Source organism: Astatotilapia calliptera, chromosome 2 (assembly GCF_964374335.1).
Source record: "Astatotilapia calliptera chromosome 2, fAstCal68.1, whole genome shotgun sequence".
Lineage (NCBI taxonomy): Eukaryota > Metazoa > Chordata > Actinopteri > Cichliformes > Cichlidae > Astatotilapia > Astatotilapia calliptera.
The window spans coordinates 36,584,651-36,597,464 of record NC_137423.1 but is presented as its reverse complement, the minus strand read 5'-3'; the positions used below and the strand labels follow the sequence as shown (position 1 = coordinate 36,597,464).

General features: G+C 40.0%; 1 protein-coding gene across 10 annotated transcripts in view; it reads left to right on the top strand.

The window, feature by feature from the left end:
- Window positions 1-12,814, top strand: part of diaph2 (diaphanous-related formin 2) — a 370,107-nt gene that overhangs the window by 131,509 nt on the left and 225,784 nt on the right. For 9 of the 10 annotated variants that reach the window (XM_080308461.1, XM_080308483.1, XM_080308468.1 and 6 more), the window contains 3 exons: window positions 750-854; window positions 5,903-5,965; window positions 9,099-9,455. In XM_080308461.1, the coding sequence (XP_080164587.1) occupies window positions 750-854; window positions 5,903-5,965; window positions 9,099-9,455 (525 nt within the window). The remainder of the gene's footprint in view (window positions 1-749; window positions 855-5,902; window positions 5,966-9,098; window positions 9,456-12,814) is intronic. The other variant, XM_080308472.1, reaches the window with a different exon arrangement.

Genomic DNA, 12,814 nt, shown 5'->3' with positions numbered 1-12,814 from the left:
TTGGTCAGCTCCCATCAGGAAAGTTTTTTCTTCCTCCGAGCTCCCAGACAAGCTATTGATTTTGCATGCCCTGATCAATACCTGGCTGTGACGGTACATGATCCGTATCAGCATTACAAGAATCAATGCAGATGTTCTGATGTATACTTATTTGTGCACAGGGCCAGGGTAGAGTTAAGTTATATGCAGACTCTGATACATGTTTTTAAGCTGATGCTTTATGGGCCTCTTACTGTATTTTAAATTAGTTGTGGTATCATTCAATTACTGGCTTGATTGATGGTTTGTATTTTTGGAGAGAAATAAAATTCAAAACCTTTCTTTCAGCGTCGTACTTTTAGTAATAAATTGTGTTTTATGGAGAAACATTATCACGGGCTGACAACACCCCAGTGGGGGTCCTGGGAATGTTTTTTCCTTAAGAATCATGCCCCACCATCGTACCGGGCACCCTACTGGGACAGTGAAATCATTGTAACGACACGGCATAGTTTCTGCAAAGGTTAGAACCATCAGGATACATGAAAGCCAAGCCTGAACCAAAGACAGAGGACAACAGGGCTCTGGGGACACGGGACCTATGAACAGAAATTGTCCAGAGAGTGTAAGGTGGCGTGTTTTGGTGTCTGTTGACATGCCCTGTGGCCAATCTCTGGAGACACCCTGCCGCTCACCACCCTCTGTGCCCGTGTGTTTACATCTTTGTATATGTGTTCTGCACATAGACATCTTAGTATTTCTTGTTGCAGTTTGATGAAGAGTTCAGTGCACGGCAGGAGGCCCAAGCCGAGTCTCAAAAGAAGGAAGAAAAAATCAAAGAGTTGGAGGGGAAGATCCAAGCCCTGGAGTCCCAGGTAAATCCATTTTTACTCTACAGAACAATGTTGCATTCCCCAGAGATCTTTATAGTGTATCTTTCCCCAAAAAACAAGAAAACAAAGATAGGTGAAGCTCGGTTGTCCAAAACTTTTCTGTTTTTAAAATGAAAGACTAAGAATGTGCAAATAAATGTGTTTGTCCTAAAATCGTAGCACAGAAAAGTAATGGCGCCACTAAAAGAAAGTTTTGTTTTTATCCGGATACCTTTCCACCCCACTTACAGATGCAAAGCTACTGTAAGTGGGAGTTATCACCCATGCAAGAACATTTGATTTAATAAGGGGTCAATCTCCTTCTTAAGTTGTATTTCTTTATATGGACGAATTGCTCTATTGAAGCTTTTCCTATGAAATTCTATCATCACAGACATCGATTGCATTTCTTTTTCTTGGCCTCCACATCATTTCTTCCCAGGCAAAATCTTCCATTTTGAATGCAGAAAATGACTGCTATTTCCCCCTTAACCCAATTTCAAACACTTTAGTACTACCTTGGGACAAAAAGGCAGTTTGCCTCCCTGCTTAGGGAATTTAATATAAACCAGCATTGAAAGATGGTATAGCTACATCCGTACCAGAGGTTGCTTTTTCTTTCAAACATTCATATCTCGTGGCTTATGTTGGTACTTACCAACTGATAAACTGCACCTGCATATGTGGTCCAGGAATCACTTTCACAGCTCAGAACCTTTCAGATCTCACGTCAGTCTACAAAAAATACTGTTGTGCAGAATGAACTTCAGCTGGTTTCATAGCCAAAGTTATGTAGCCGTTTTCTCCTTCGGATTCAGTTTGTGTGTAGATCTCACTTCTGTGCTTCATACGCCTACAGGGTGTGTCGCCACTTCTTACCTGCACTTGTAACCTCTGAGGTGTCAAATTGAGCCATAACAAAGGCAACATTAACGCATTACATCTAACCGTTTAATAGAAATGTAGGTGTGTGTGCAGGTGCACAGCCCTGATAAAAAGAATGAGTTTTACATATTTATAATTAACTTTTAACATCCTTAGTAAGTTCTAAAATCATTTTAGTTCAAGCTCAGATGAACAACAATACATTAAATATTGTTATTTATTTAACAAAACTTTAGCCAAATATAACAGAAGCAATGTGTGAAAAACCAAGTGCACCCTTCTAGTTCTGGGAATTAAGAGTTTAAGTAGCAGTCAGGTACTGCTAATCAAATGCACTTGATTAACTGATCGTGTGTGAGCACCTCTTTAAAAGCAATTCGTGACAATTTGCACATCTGGATGGTACAGGTGTGGGCTAATACAATGCAAAGGAGGAAAGATATCAGCAGTGATCTCAGAATAAGCAATTGTTGCTGCTCATCAGTGAGGAAAGGGTCATAAGTACCTGTCCTAATGGTCCCACTGTAGTCCATCATTCCACAGTGGGAAAGAGTATTTGCAAGTGGAAACATTTAGTCTTCCCAGGAGTGGACTTGCCAGCCAATTCACCTACAAGCTACGTATGTCAGACTCTGCAGGCTTCAGTTAACAAGTTAAATGTTAAAGTTCATGTTAGAAAAGGACTGAACAATCATGGCTTGTTTGATAGGGTTGGCTGGATTAAGCCTCTTCTCTCCAAAAACAACATGGCAGCATGGCTTGGGTTAGGAAAGCTGCATATGACCAAACCACAAGGCTTCTGAAACCATCTCCTTTGGATGGATAAAACCAACGTGGGGATAATGCACAGCGCCACATTAGGGAAAACTAAACACAGCACATCACCACAAGCATGTCAACTGTCAAGAACAGTGGAGGAAGGGTGATGATTTTCAGGCAGGCTTGTTTTGCAGAAGTAGGACCCTGACAGTTATTGAGTAGACCATGAACTCTTCTGTATACAAATGTATTTTACATTCAAATATGAGGCCATCTGTCCAGCAGCTAAAGCTTGGCTAAAACTAGGACACACAACAGGAAAATGATCCCAAGCACAGCAGCAACAACAAAATGGCTGTTGAAAGAAAAGTATCAAAGTATTGCAATGGCCCAGTCAAGGTCCAGACCTGAACCCGAATGAAAAGATGTGGCAGGACCTTAAGAGAGCTGTGTATAAATGAATGCCTGCGAACATCACACAGTAAATACGAGGATGCGAGAATTCCTCCACAACAGGAACTGATAAAGTCATCCAGAAAACGACTGATTAAAGACATTTGGGAGTTATTGCTGCTAAGAGGAGTTCTACATGCCTTTGAATTATAGGGTTTGCTTTGTTTCTCACACATGACTTCTACATTTTGGCTTAATTTTAATAATAATGAGACAGTTGCTGTTTATTTCAGGTTGTATTTACTTACTTTTAAGACCTTGTAAGGAATATGTAATCCTTCATTATGTCCTGATAAGTCAAAGCTTACCATAGAGAGCGTACTGCAGTAAACATCTGCATACCTTAGTATTTACTAAGTGTCTGATCAATAACAGGACGTGTTTTTACCTGTGACATCTAAAAGGACAAATCTCTTCTACTCCTGTATCCACTGAGCATCTATAAATCCGTGCTGTTTGTTCATGGGTTTGGTCATATAACAGGTACCTCAAACAGGCTGAATTTGTTTTGGCTTTTCATTGTTCCCGAACTAGTTCATCACTCATCACTCCTTTCCTAAGCACTGCAAGCCCATTTTAATCAGTCCATAATCGCCACCTCCCCTGCTCAGCCTTGTTCTTTCTTTGCCTTGCTCAGTCTTTGTGTACATCAGGTTGCGCTACCTTTACCTGCCCTAATTCCCTCGTTGGAGCTTTTAACAATCTTTTTTCTGCACTTTAACACACCTTTCCCTCATCTTCCCATAGCAGGTCTGTGTCTTTTGAAGACTAGCTGGCTATGGTGCATTAACACGTAGCGTACAGCAGAGATGCCCCGGAGAGTCAAACTCTCTCTTTCTCTGTTTGTCTGAATGCTCCTTCAAAGAACAGCTACTGCTGGAGAGCTGCAGAGACATTAACCTCGACAGGGAAACATGTCATTTGTTTGGCACAAATTACCAGAGTGTTGCTGTAAGAACTTTAGATTATTCCCAATTCAGCCTAACGTAACTACGCTATATACCGTATCGTATTTGTAAGAGAAGACTGCACTTGCTATACCTTTTGTCAGAAAATTACAAAAAATACTGGGTCTGTAGTAAGAACTCAAACAACGATGTGATCCTCTCAGACAGTTGAGATTCTGTTACTTCAGGAAGACCGGTCTGTAAGAATGTTTTTTTCCTTTTCCGTGTTTGACACGATACTAGTGCCGTAGAAAAGTCATTAACTGTGAGTGCGCAGAGCCTTTAAATCGGTGTGAGGACACGCATTCGGCTTGCCCATCAAAGCAGCTGTGCGATTACTGCCGTTTTACTGAATATGAATGAAGTGGGAGCTAACGCTAACCTTTCATCTCCTACACTGAATTCTTGTCAGATATTAAAACTCACGCATGCCTGAGTTGCTTCTCTTCACCTTGTTTGTGAACCAGCACATTTAATGAGAGTGTTTCTTCAGAAACTTTGGCATTGTAACAAGCAGCCTGTTTGATGTGTCTGTGTGATTATCTCCCAATTGAGTTGAGTGGAAATTCTCCTTGTAAACATTAGGAGAAGGACTTCGAAATCACAACAAAGTGCAATCCATCCACCTTTTCCCCAAACCTTAGCATGGATCCATTCAAGGCAAAAGGGAAGATATTCACTGAATTGGCTCCGGATTTGATGAATAATGTAGCACTGCAGTGGTAGACTGGAAAACTCAGTGCCATCCCATTAATAGGTTTTAACAACCTGGGGATCTTGTAGCTGACCCAGCATGGCCCCGAGAGCAACTGGAGGTGCAGTAGACTACTTTCTCTGCCTTTTACTGCCAAACTGCTGTCTACCTTGACTGATTAAAGAATTCTTCTAAACTGATAATGCCTGCAGAAGTTTCAGTGTAGTAAATATGTGTGCCTTTGCGTTTACCCCAGCATACACAGTTAAATTTAGAATATTCACATCTGTCATACATCATTACATTCTTACACATGCTTTTATTCTAACTATCTGGTTTTCTCAGAAAGCAGGGGAAATGATACCTGCTGAAAATCTTGCTCTTTAAAAGCGCTTTGGGGTCCTTGGGGACTAGTAAAGCGCTATATAAATACAGGCCATTTACCATTTATTTACCATTTAAAACTTAGATATCTCATAGCTTTGAACTTTTAATCCCTGAGGTTGAACTATAAAGTAGCATTTCTCTTTGCTTTGAATATTGCACTTCACTACCATTATACAAAATTCTTTCAAAATAAAAAACTCTTCTTAAGACACGCAGCTGAAAAGTTTCCATCTTCTCTTCCATTACACACATTCAATATTTAGTTTTCTACAGTTCATAGTAAGGAATGTTCTGTGGGAATAACTCCATAAAAACACAAAATTGTTGTTACTTTGGAATATATTCCTATCTTCTTTCTTTTGGCAAAGTTGCCCGGAGTGAAATATCAAAGCAAAATCGGTACATTTCTAAAACAAAGGCTGCGCAGTAAAATCAATGCCCATCACACATCTAAGAGTTCTGGGTTGAAATCTATTTTGTGATGCCAGAATGAGAAAAAATTGAAATAGAATTAGGTTTTTGAAGGTACACCAACTGTCAGTGATGCTGCGCCTTGTTCCTTTCATGCAGTCATTGCTCCGTGCCGGCGTTCTTTTGAAGAAAGATTAGATGTTGTTTTCAGTGTAAAAGTACAGTACACTCTACTTTGCCTTTTGCACATCAAATAGCTTGTTCAGACAAAATGGGAATATAACACTGTACTGCCATTGTCATTAACTGTGTGAAGGACGTCCTTGTTGTTTCTCTGGCTTGATTGTGTTTGGCGTGAGTACTGTACCTGCTCTATTGTACTAGTCTTCCTGTTCCCTGTCAATCTAACCCACCCCCATTTGTGCCTCTTTGTTGCCCTCTGTGCCTCTTGTAATGTATGTGTTCCCATGTGTATCTGTGGTGTGTGTATGTGCGTGTGTGTTGTATCTGCACAGTTAACTATTGAAAATGACAAGCTCAAAGAGGCTCAGAGACTCATCAGGGAATCTGAAGCCAAGGTGGGTGTCCCCGTTGCATGTGTGGCCCTTGACATAATCTCACATTTAATCCCCGAAAAATCCAAGTGCGTTTTAATGTCATTGATTTGTGGTGCTTTAAATCTGTTTTTGGATTGTTGGACTGATCTTTTGTCTCATATTTTCTCTCAGCATGCTTGCCCTTTGTATTATATAGCACATATTACATAGAACTTTTGTGAACTTCACAAAAAAGTTCACAAAAATACTTTTTTTTTCTTTTGATATAAATGAATTATTGCCTCTTGACTTTACTAATCAGCAACAAATAATGTGCTCTGTATACTGCATGTGTGGAAGAGCGAGAGAATATATCAACTGAACGTTGAGAATCTCTATAGCTGCTTTCAGCCGCACACATTGCTTGCTTGTTTAATGTAATTTTCATAAGTAAACACTTGTGATTGAATTTCTTTATCAGAGATGAGATTGGGCAAAGATTTAATCACATAGCATTCAGAGTTAATTACCTGTCACGCTGACCTCCCCTTTGAGTTCAGAAGAGTATGAATCCATTTGGGTGGGTTAGATTTTGTATTAGATTGGTTGTCTACTTTACACAGAGCTCCAGATGGGCTCTGGTAGAGTAACATCAATAAAAAAAGGATCACTTGCCAGCACAATATATTTTAATAAAATATGCTGCCAAATACACATATTAGATCTGAAGTAAAAGTGAATTTAAATTGTATTTTAGTAAGTAATCATGGTTTTTGCACATATAACATAGACCTCTATTTACTAGTTCACATATATATACTTTGGGTTTGTATATTTTGTATACACTGCATGCAAATCATGTGTGACCTTGATAATTGCAACACAAGAATCACCTTATTTCCTTTAAGGTAAAAGACGTACAAACGTTTATTCACTGTACAACATTTTGAAAGTGTTTATTTTGATACCTGAGGAAGAATATGCCAGCGGCAGTGGTTTGGGATCCCAAGAGTTCCATGGAACACTGGGCTTATTATTACAGGGTAGAACAGGGAGGTGGATAGAGAGAGAGATACTCGGAGGGCCCCTCAGTATGGAAACAACGGCACTCTAATTTAGCAGCTAATTTGCTTCCATTCTCTCATATTAATCTTAAAAGAGAAAACGGGCCACAGAGGGTTTGAGATTGACAGACATGTAATCATTGGATGTAGATTTTACTGAGAGGCTCTGGGCAATCTGTGAAAAAAAAAACTCCAGGCAGAACACCTTTTTAATTCCGTCTCTAATAAACAATCTGCCAATGCTATTATGTAATGAAACAATATGTAATGTCTTTAAATATGAAGCCAATTGCATTTTAAGCACACAATCAAGTGAGTAGGGGAAATTTAAATAGTACGGAATTGGTTTTAGAAATGAAAAGTGCAAGAGGAAATCCTATTTGGTAAGAGCAGACATCTAATCAGCTCTGAAAATCAAACCCTGTCAGAGCTAGGGTGTACTTACTGTATTTGCATTATTTATTTTTGGTATATATCAAGCAATTACAGATTTTTGGTGTTTTGTTGATTTATTAGGCTGGAATAAAAACTTACAATTTACAAATATAAACTTTATTATTAATTATCTCCAATGAGAGGACGGTTTTCCAAACACATAAGGCCTCCCTCTGCACTTCAGTCCTTCTCGGCTCAGTTATCCACATGCAGCAGGTTCCTTTTGGAGTACCCCTTTATCTTGCAGTAGATCATCAGTAGCAGTCCAAGACAGTTTAGTTGGAGTACATCCAAATATAAGACAAGAGACGTTTTGGGGAGTAGCGGTATTGAGTTGGGAGTTGGGAAGGACTGGGACTAGCTGGTTACCAGCAAGTGAGCTTTCAAAATAAGAACACCTGGAATCTTTCTGTATGAGGCCTCATAGATAATGGTCACAGACTGAAAACCAAGGCATAAAGGATATAGGGTTCGAGACTATGCACAGACTATGCACAGAAAGAAAGGTATAACGATGCAAGACATTTTGTGTGTTAGTAAAACTGTCCAAGAACATGGTAGCTACTAGCTACCGTCATTCTCAAATGAATGAACCACCGACACAGTCTTTCTAGGTCTGACAGCCCAGCCAAGCTGATTAATCGTGGATAAATTGTTGTTGTTAGACATGTAACTTAGAACTTTGTGGTTGCTGTTGAGATCCATCTTTTGGAGACATTCTGTTCCCCAACATCTTTTACAGGGCAATCACTGGTACAGCACTCCACCAATCAGGCATTTATGGAAGAGCGGCCAGATGGATGCTAAAAGGCACATGACAGTCCACTGGAAGTTTGCCACTACCTGAATAATTATCACAAAATGAGAAGCAAATGCTCTGCTAAAGCTAAACACAAATTTAACTATAGCTGCATTTAACTATAATAGTGCAACTCTAGAGAGACATGAACATTGCTGTTCTTTGACACCCCCTATCATACCTAGTTGTGCCTGAGCATTATTGCCATAGAGAAAAGGAGAAACTCTAAAAAGCTCAAAGACTTAAGGTTCTTATTTCTGCCACCAGAATGTTAACCAAATTCTAACTGAAGAATCTGCAAATGGAATATTTATATATTTGAAACATAATCTATAAAAGACAACTGTTGTTACTTTGTTGCTGAAATATTGTCTAGTATTGATTGATGAGAGAAAAATCCATTATAAAATTAGGCTGAAACATACCAGTGTAGAAATGTAGACATCATAAAAGGAGCCTGAAAATGCTTTGAAGGAATGACATATATGGAGTGGCGTGCAAAGGGAACGATCCTTACAGGGCTGATAGCAAAAGTTAACTTCGCTAATTTCCAGAGATATGCCAGTTAGACATAAGAAAATTCACAGACCTTTATATGTCTAGTGAATTTGCTCCCACTTGACCTTATAATTCTTGACTTTAGTGGCAAGTTTCAAGGATATAAAACGGATGCATTCCATTAAAGGAGGTAGATGTGGCTGAGTTTGTAGAGCAGGTAATCAGTAAAAGCAAGATTAGTGGTTTGCACACATAGGACACGGAGGCCTCTTTACTGTCCTTGTAGCTTTTTGTATTAGGAACATCAGTTTCAATCAAATCAAAGGGAGTTTACATGCATATGTGGGCCATTGTTGACATCTGTGTTCTGTATTTGCAGATTGCTACAGGCCTTACTGCAACTGGAGCACCACCTCCACCACTTCCAGGAGGTGCTGGAGTTCCACCACCACCTCCACCTCCTCCTCCCCCACCTGGTGGTGTTCCTCCACCTCCTCCACCTCCTCCACCTGTCCCTGGCCATGCTGGCATTCCGCCACCACCACCTCCTCCACCGCCAGGTGGTGGACCACCCCCTCCCCCGCCACCACCTGGTTTTGGGCCTCCACCCCCGTTTGGAGGCCCACCAGGACCTCCACCACCTCCTGGATTTCCTGTTGTTAAGCTGCCTTATGGACTGGAGCCCAAGAAGACCTACAAGCCTGAAACTGTCATGAAGAGGGTCAACTGGACCAAGGTATAGCAGTCTGAGCAGTCACTGGCTGCAGTAGATAATCTTATGTTCACTTATAGTATTAGTTACTTAACAGTGTACAGATGGTAAATGGCCTGTATTTATATAGCACAAACACACATGCACATTTATATAGGGCTTTACTAGTCCCCAAGGACCCCAAAGCGCTTTACATATCCAGTCATCCACCCATTCACACACACATTCACACACTGGTGCAGATGCAATGTTACACTTCCATTTTTTTTCCATTACCTAATTTGCACATTATTTACAAGCATTTTTTTCAAACAATTTGGACTGGCATTAGAAGCTGATTGATTGTATATTTTGTAGGTAGGTTTGCAGAGTGATAAAGTGTAAAGTTGAAGGTTCAAACTAAAAGAAACCTCTCTTTAAATCTGTTTCTAATCTAGTCAAACATTCGTTCAGCCATAGGCCAAAGTGCTCCATACTCAGCACCCATTTCAAAGGATTTAACAGTAAACAGTTTTCACTCAAATGTCCTTGGATTTGCACATTCTTAGCATAATTGAATGGAGACTTTGTTGTGTAATTTTCCATCACATTTGAATATAATTTCAATAGGACATTCTCTTGATTTGCATTGTATTTTGCCATAGATAATTTATCCGTTGCCCCAGGAGTTCTCAGGATTATTTTAATGGTTCTTTACTGATACTTATGTGACCTTGTGTTTTATTCTGAAATTACTGACTGCAAACAAAATATCAGACTAGTTTACTTCACATAATGCTAGAAGTGCAATGATTTTGTAGAATCAAGCCACTTAAAAAATAATTATGAAGGCTGTCGACAGTATCTATCCGTGTGCTTATTATTTTACAGTGCTTAAACAGGTCATGCACATTTTTCTGTCTTATCCCAATTATTTATCCAACCACATGCCACCAAAGGCATAAAGCGACAATGTGAAAATGCAAGTCAACAGTGATTGCACTGCACTAAAAAGCACTGAGGTGGTGTTCTGGGTTTGAATTATTGGTCACCTTGAGAATTCTTTAAAATGGCAAATATGCTAATGTTTGACTCTGTGTAGGAGGTTCCTGAACGGTAAGTAAGATTAATAATAATGGGATGTCATACCCATTGTGTAAACAGTCGGGGAAACAGCAGTTTGTTTCTTAATAGAAGGCATTCCTGTGTGTTTGTTTTTGCCTTGATATTTTAAATGTGATTAGTCATTTTCCTGTGAAATATCTATGTGGTTCAGTTGTGTTATATGACTTGTGTGCATGCGGTGTAGCACAAATGACCGTTGTCTCTGAAGTGTACAGAAACAGGTTAATGTGCAGCAGCATTAACCTTGCCTCCACAGGAAATGTAGTTTTGTGATGCAAATGAAATTCATAACCACCTGAGGAAAAACAATCTGTGTCTCTTGTGTCGATTAAGTGGGACATGAGTCGTCTGTCTTCGCTGTGTGCAGCAGGCAGAAGTATAGGAGTACTAGGAATGATTTGGTTGTATAAAAAAGAAAGGGGAAGGACATTGTTTCATAATTTCAAACCTTCCCTCTATTAGACGATACATGTCCAACAAAAGTATCGTACAAATGAGAAAATGTGACTCTTATAGTTTTAAGAAGATGTTGAGCAGCTACCATCCATCCATCCATCTTCGTTTACTTATTCGAGTCTGAGGGGCAGAAAATGCCAGTAGAAAATTTATCAGTCAAAGTCCTGTACAGCTCTCACTACTGCTGCACAGGGACTGGATAGAGGACCAGTATCCTGAACCAGTCCAAACAGGATCCCCTAGGCAGACCTTCCCAAAGTATGGGGCCATTCCGGGGGGGGGGAACCAAAACTAAACGCTTGGACACTGCTAGCACGGGGCGCCCACAGAAACGCAAAGCAGGAGATGAAGCATCGCTGAATATGTTTCCAAACCAACTTCATTCTAAGCCAAAGACGAGAAAATACGGTGAAGCAAATCTTCCCTTTGGCTTCACCTGCACAAGTACCAAGGTAGGTCTCCCTGCAGGATTGGTTTTCCCTTCGTCGGGAGCAGCGCTGGGTTCTCCAAATCACGGACAAACAGGATCCCACGTTCTTGATTTTTACTTTACAAACACTTGTTGTAATGACTAACTACTCCTGACATTTTGGAGATGTTTGCTCTTATACAGTAAAGTTGCAGCGGGATACAAATAACATCAGGCTGATCCTGCCACGATTTGTCTAAATCACGGACAAACATTTTTCTTGTAAAACAAAGGGGGGCCTAGCAAAAAAAGTTTGGGAACCACTGGCCTAAGGAATACGGTTGAATGCCTTCTCCAAGTCCACAAAGCACTTACAGACTTGTTCGGCAAACTCCCACGTAGCCTTGAATGTCCAAAGGAGGATAAAGACCTGGTCCAGCGTTCCAGTACTCATTGTTCGTTTCCATGAGATTCGACTAACAGACAGACTCTTCTCTCCAGCAGCCCACATTTCCATGCGACCCTACAGAGGAACATTAAACAAGAGAATCCCACAACATCTAGAGCCAGAACATAGTCGGGGTGAATTTCATCCATCCCAAGGGACCTGTCATCTAGGAGTTATGAAGTCAGTGGCGTCCCACCCTCACTGTACACAGTATGAGTAGAGCATCACTTTCCCTCCTCAGTTACTGATGGTTTGCCAGAATCCCTTTCAAGCTCTCTCAAGGAGTCTGGTTCTAGACCTTAAGCCATGTGTTGAGATGATACCTACTATATCTACCTGGTATTACTCAACATCACTCATTAGTTCAGGCTCCTTTCCTACCAGAGAGATGATGGAAGTTTTAAGAGCTAGTTTCAGTAGCTACAGGTTTGACCAGTTTGCCTTGGGCTACGCAACCAGCATAAGCTCCCAATAACATAGCTCCTGGGATCACTTCGACACACAAACACCTTCACCACGATAAGGTGGAGATTCAATGGATGAGTTGTACAGAGCACATTGAGGTAGCTCATATTTAAGCTCAAAATTAAATCATTAAATTGCAGTAAGGGCTTTCTCACAAGCATAAAGATGTAATTTGTGTTTCGCTCTGCTCAGGTCCAACAGGGTAAAGCCAATATTCACTTACAGGCCAAATGTTAAACAAAATATTAGGAAAATGAGAAAATAAGTTCAGATTCATTCAGTTTTCTTTTAAGCCAATTTAAAATGGTAGCACTTTATTTATTTTTTTATATATTCTGTATATATAAAAACATTTTATGCGATTTACCTCAAAATACCTTTGTATTCGGTCTTGAAAAAATATGTGACTAATTCACAAGCTTTTATAGTGTCTTTGGTGCTTTGTTTACCTGCAATTCAGGACCTCACTTAAAAGAGAGATGGACTGTGGTTAGATTGTTT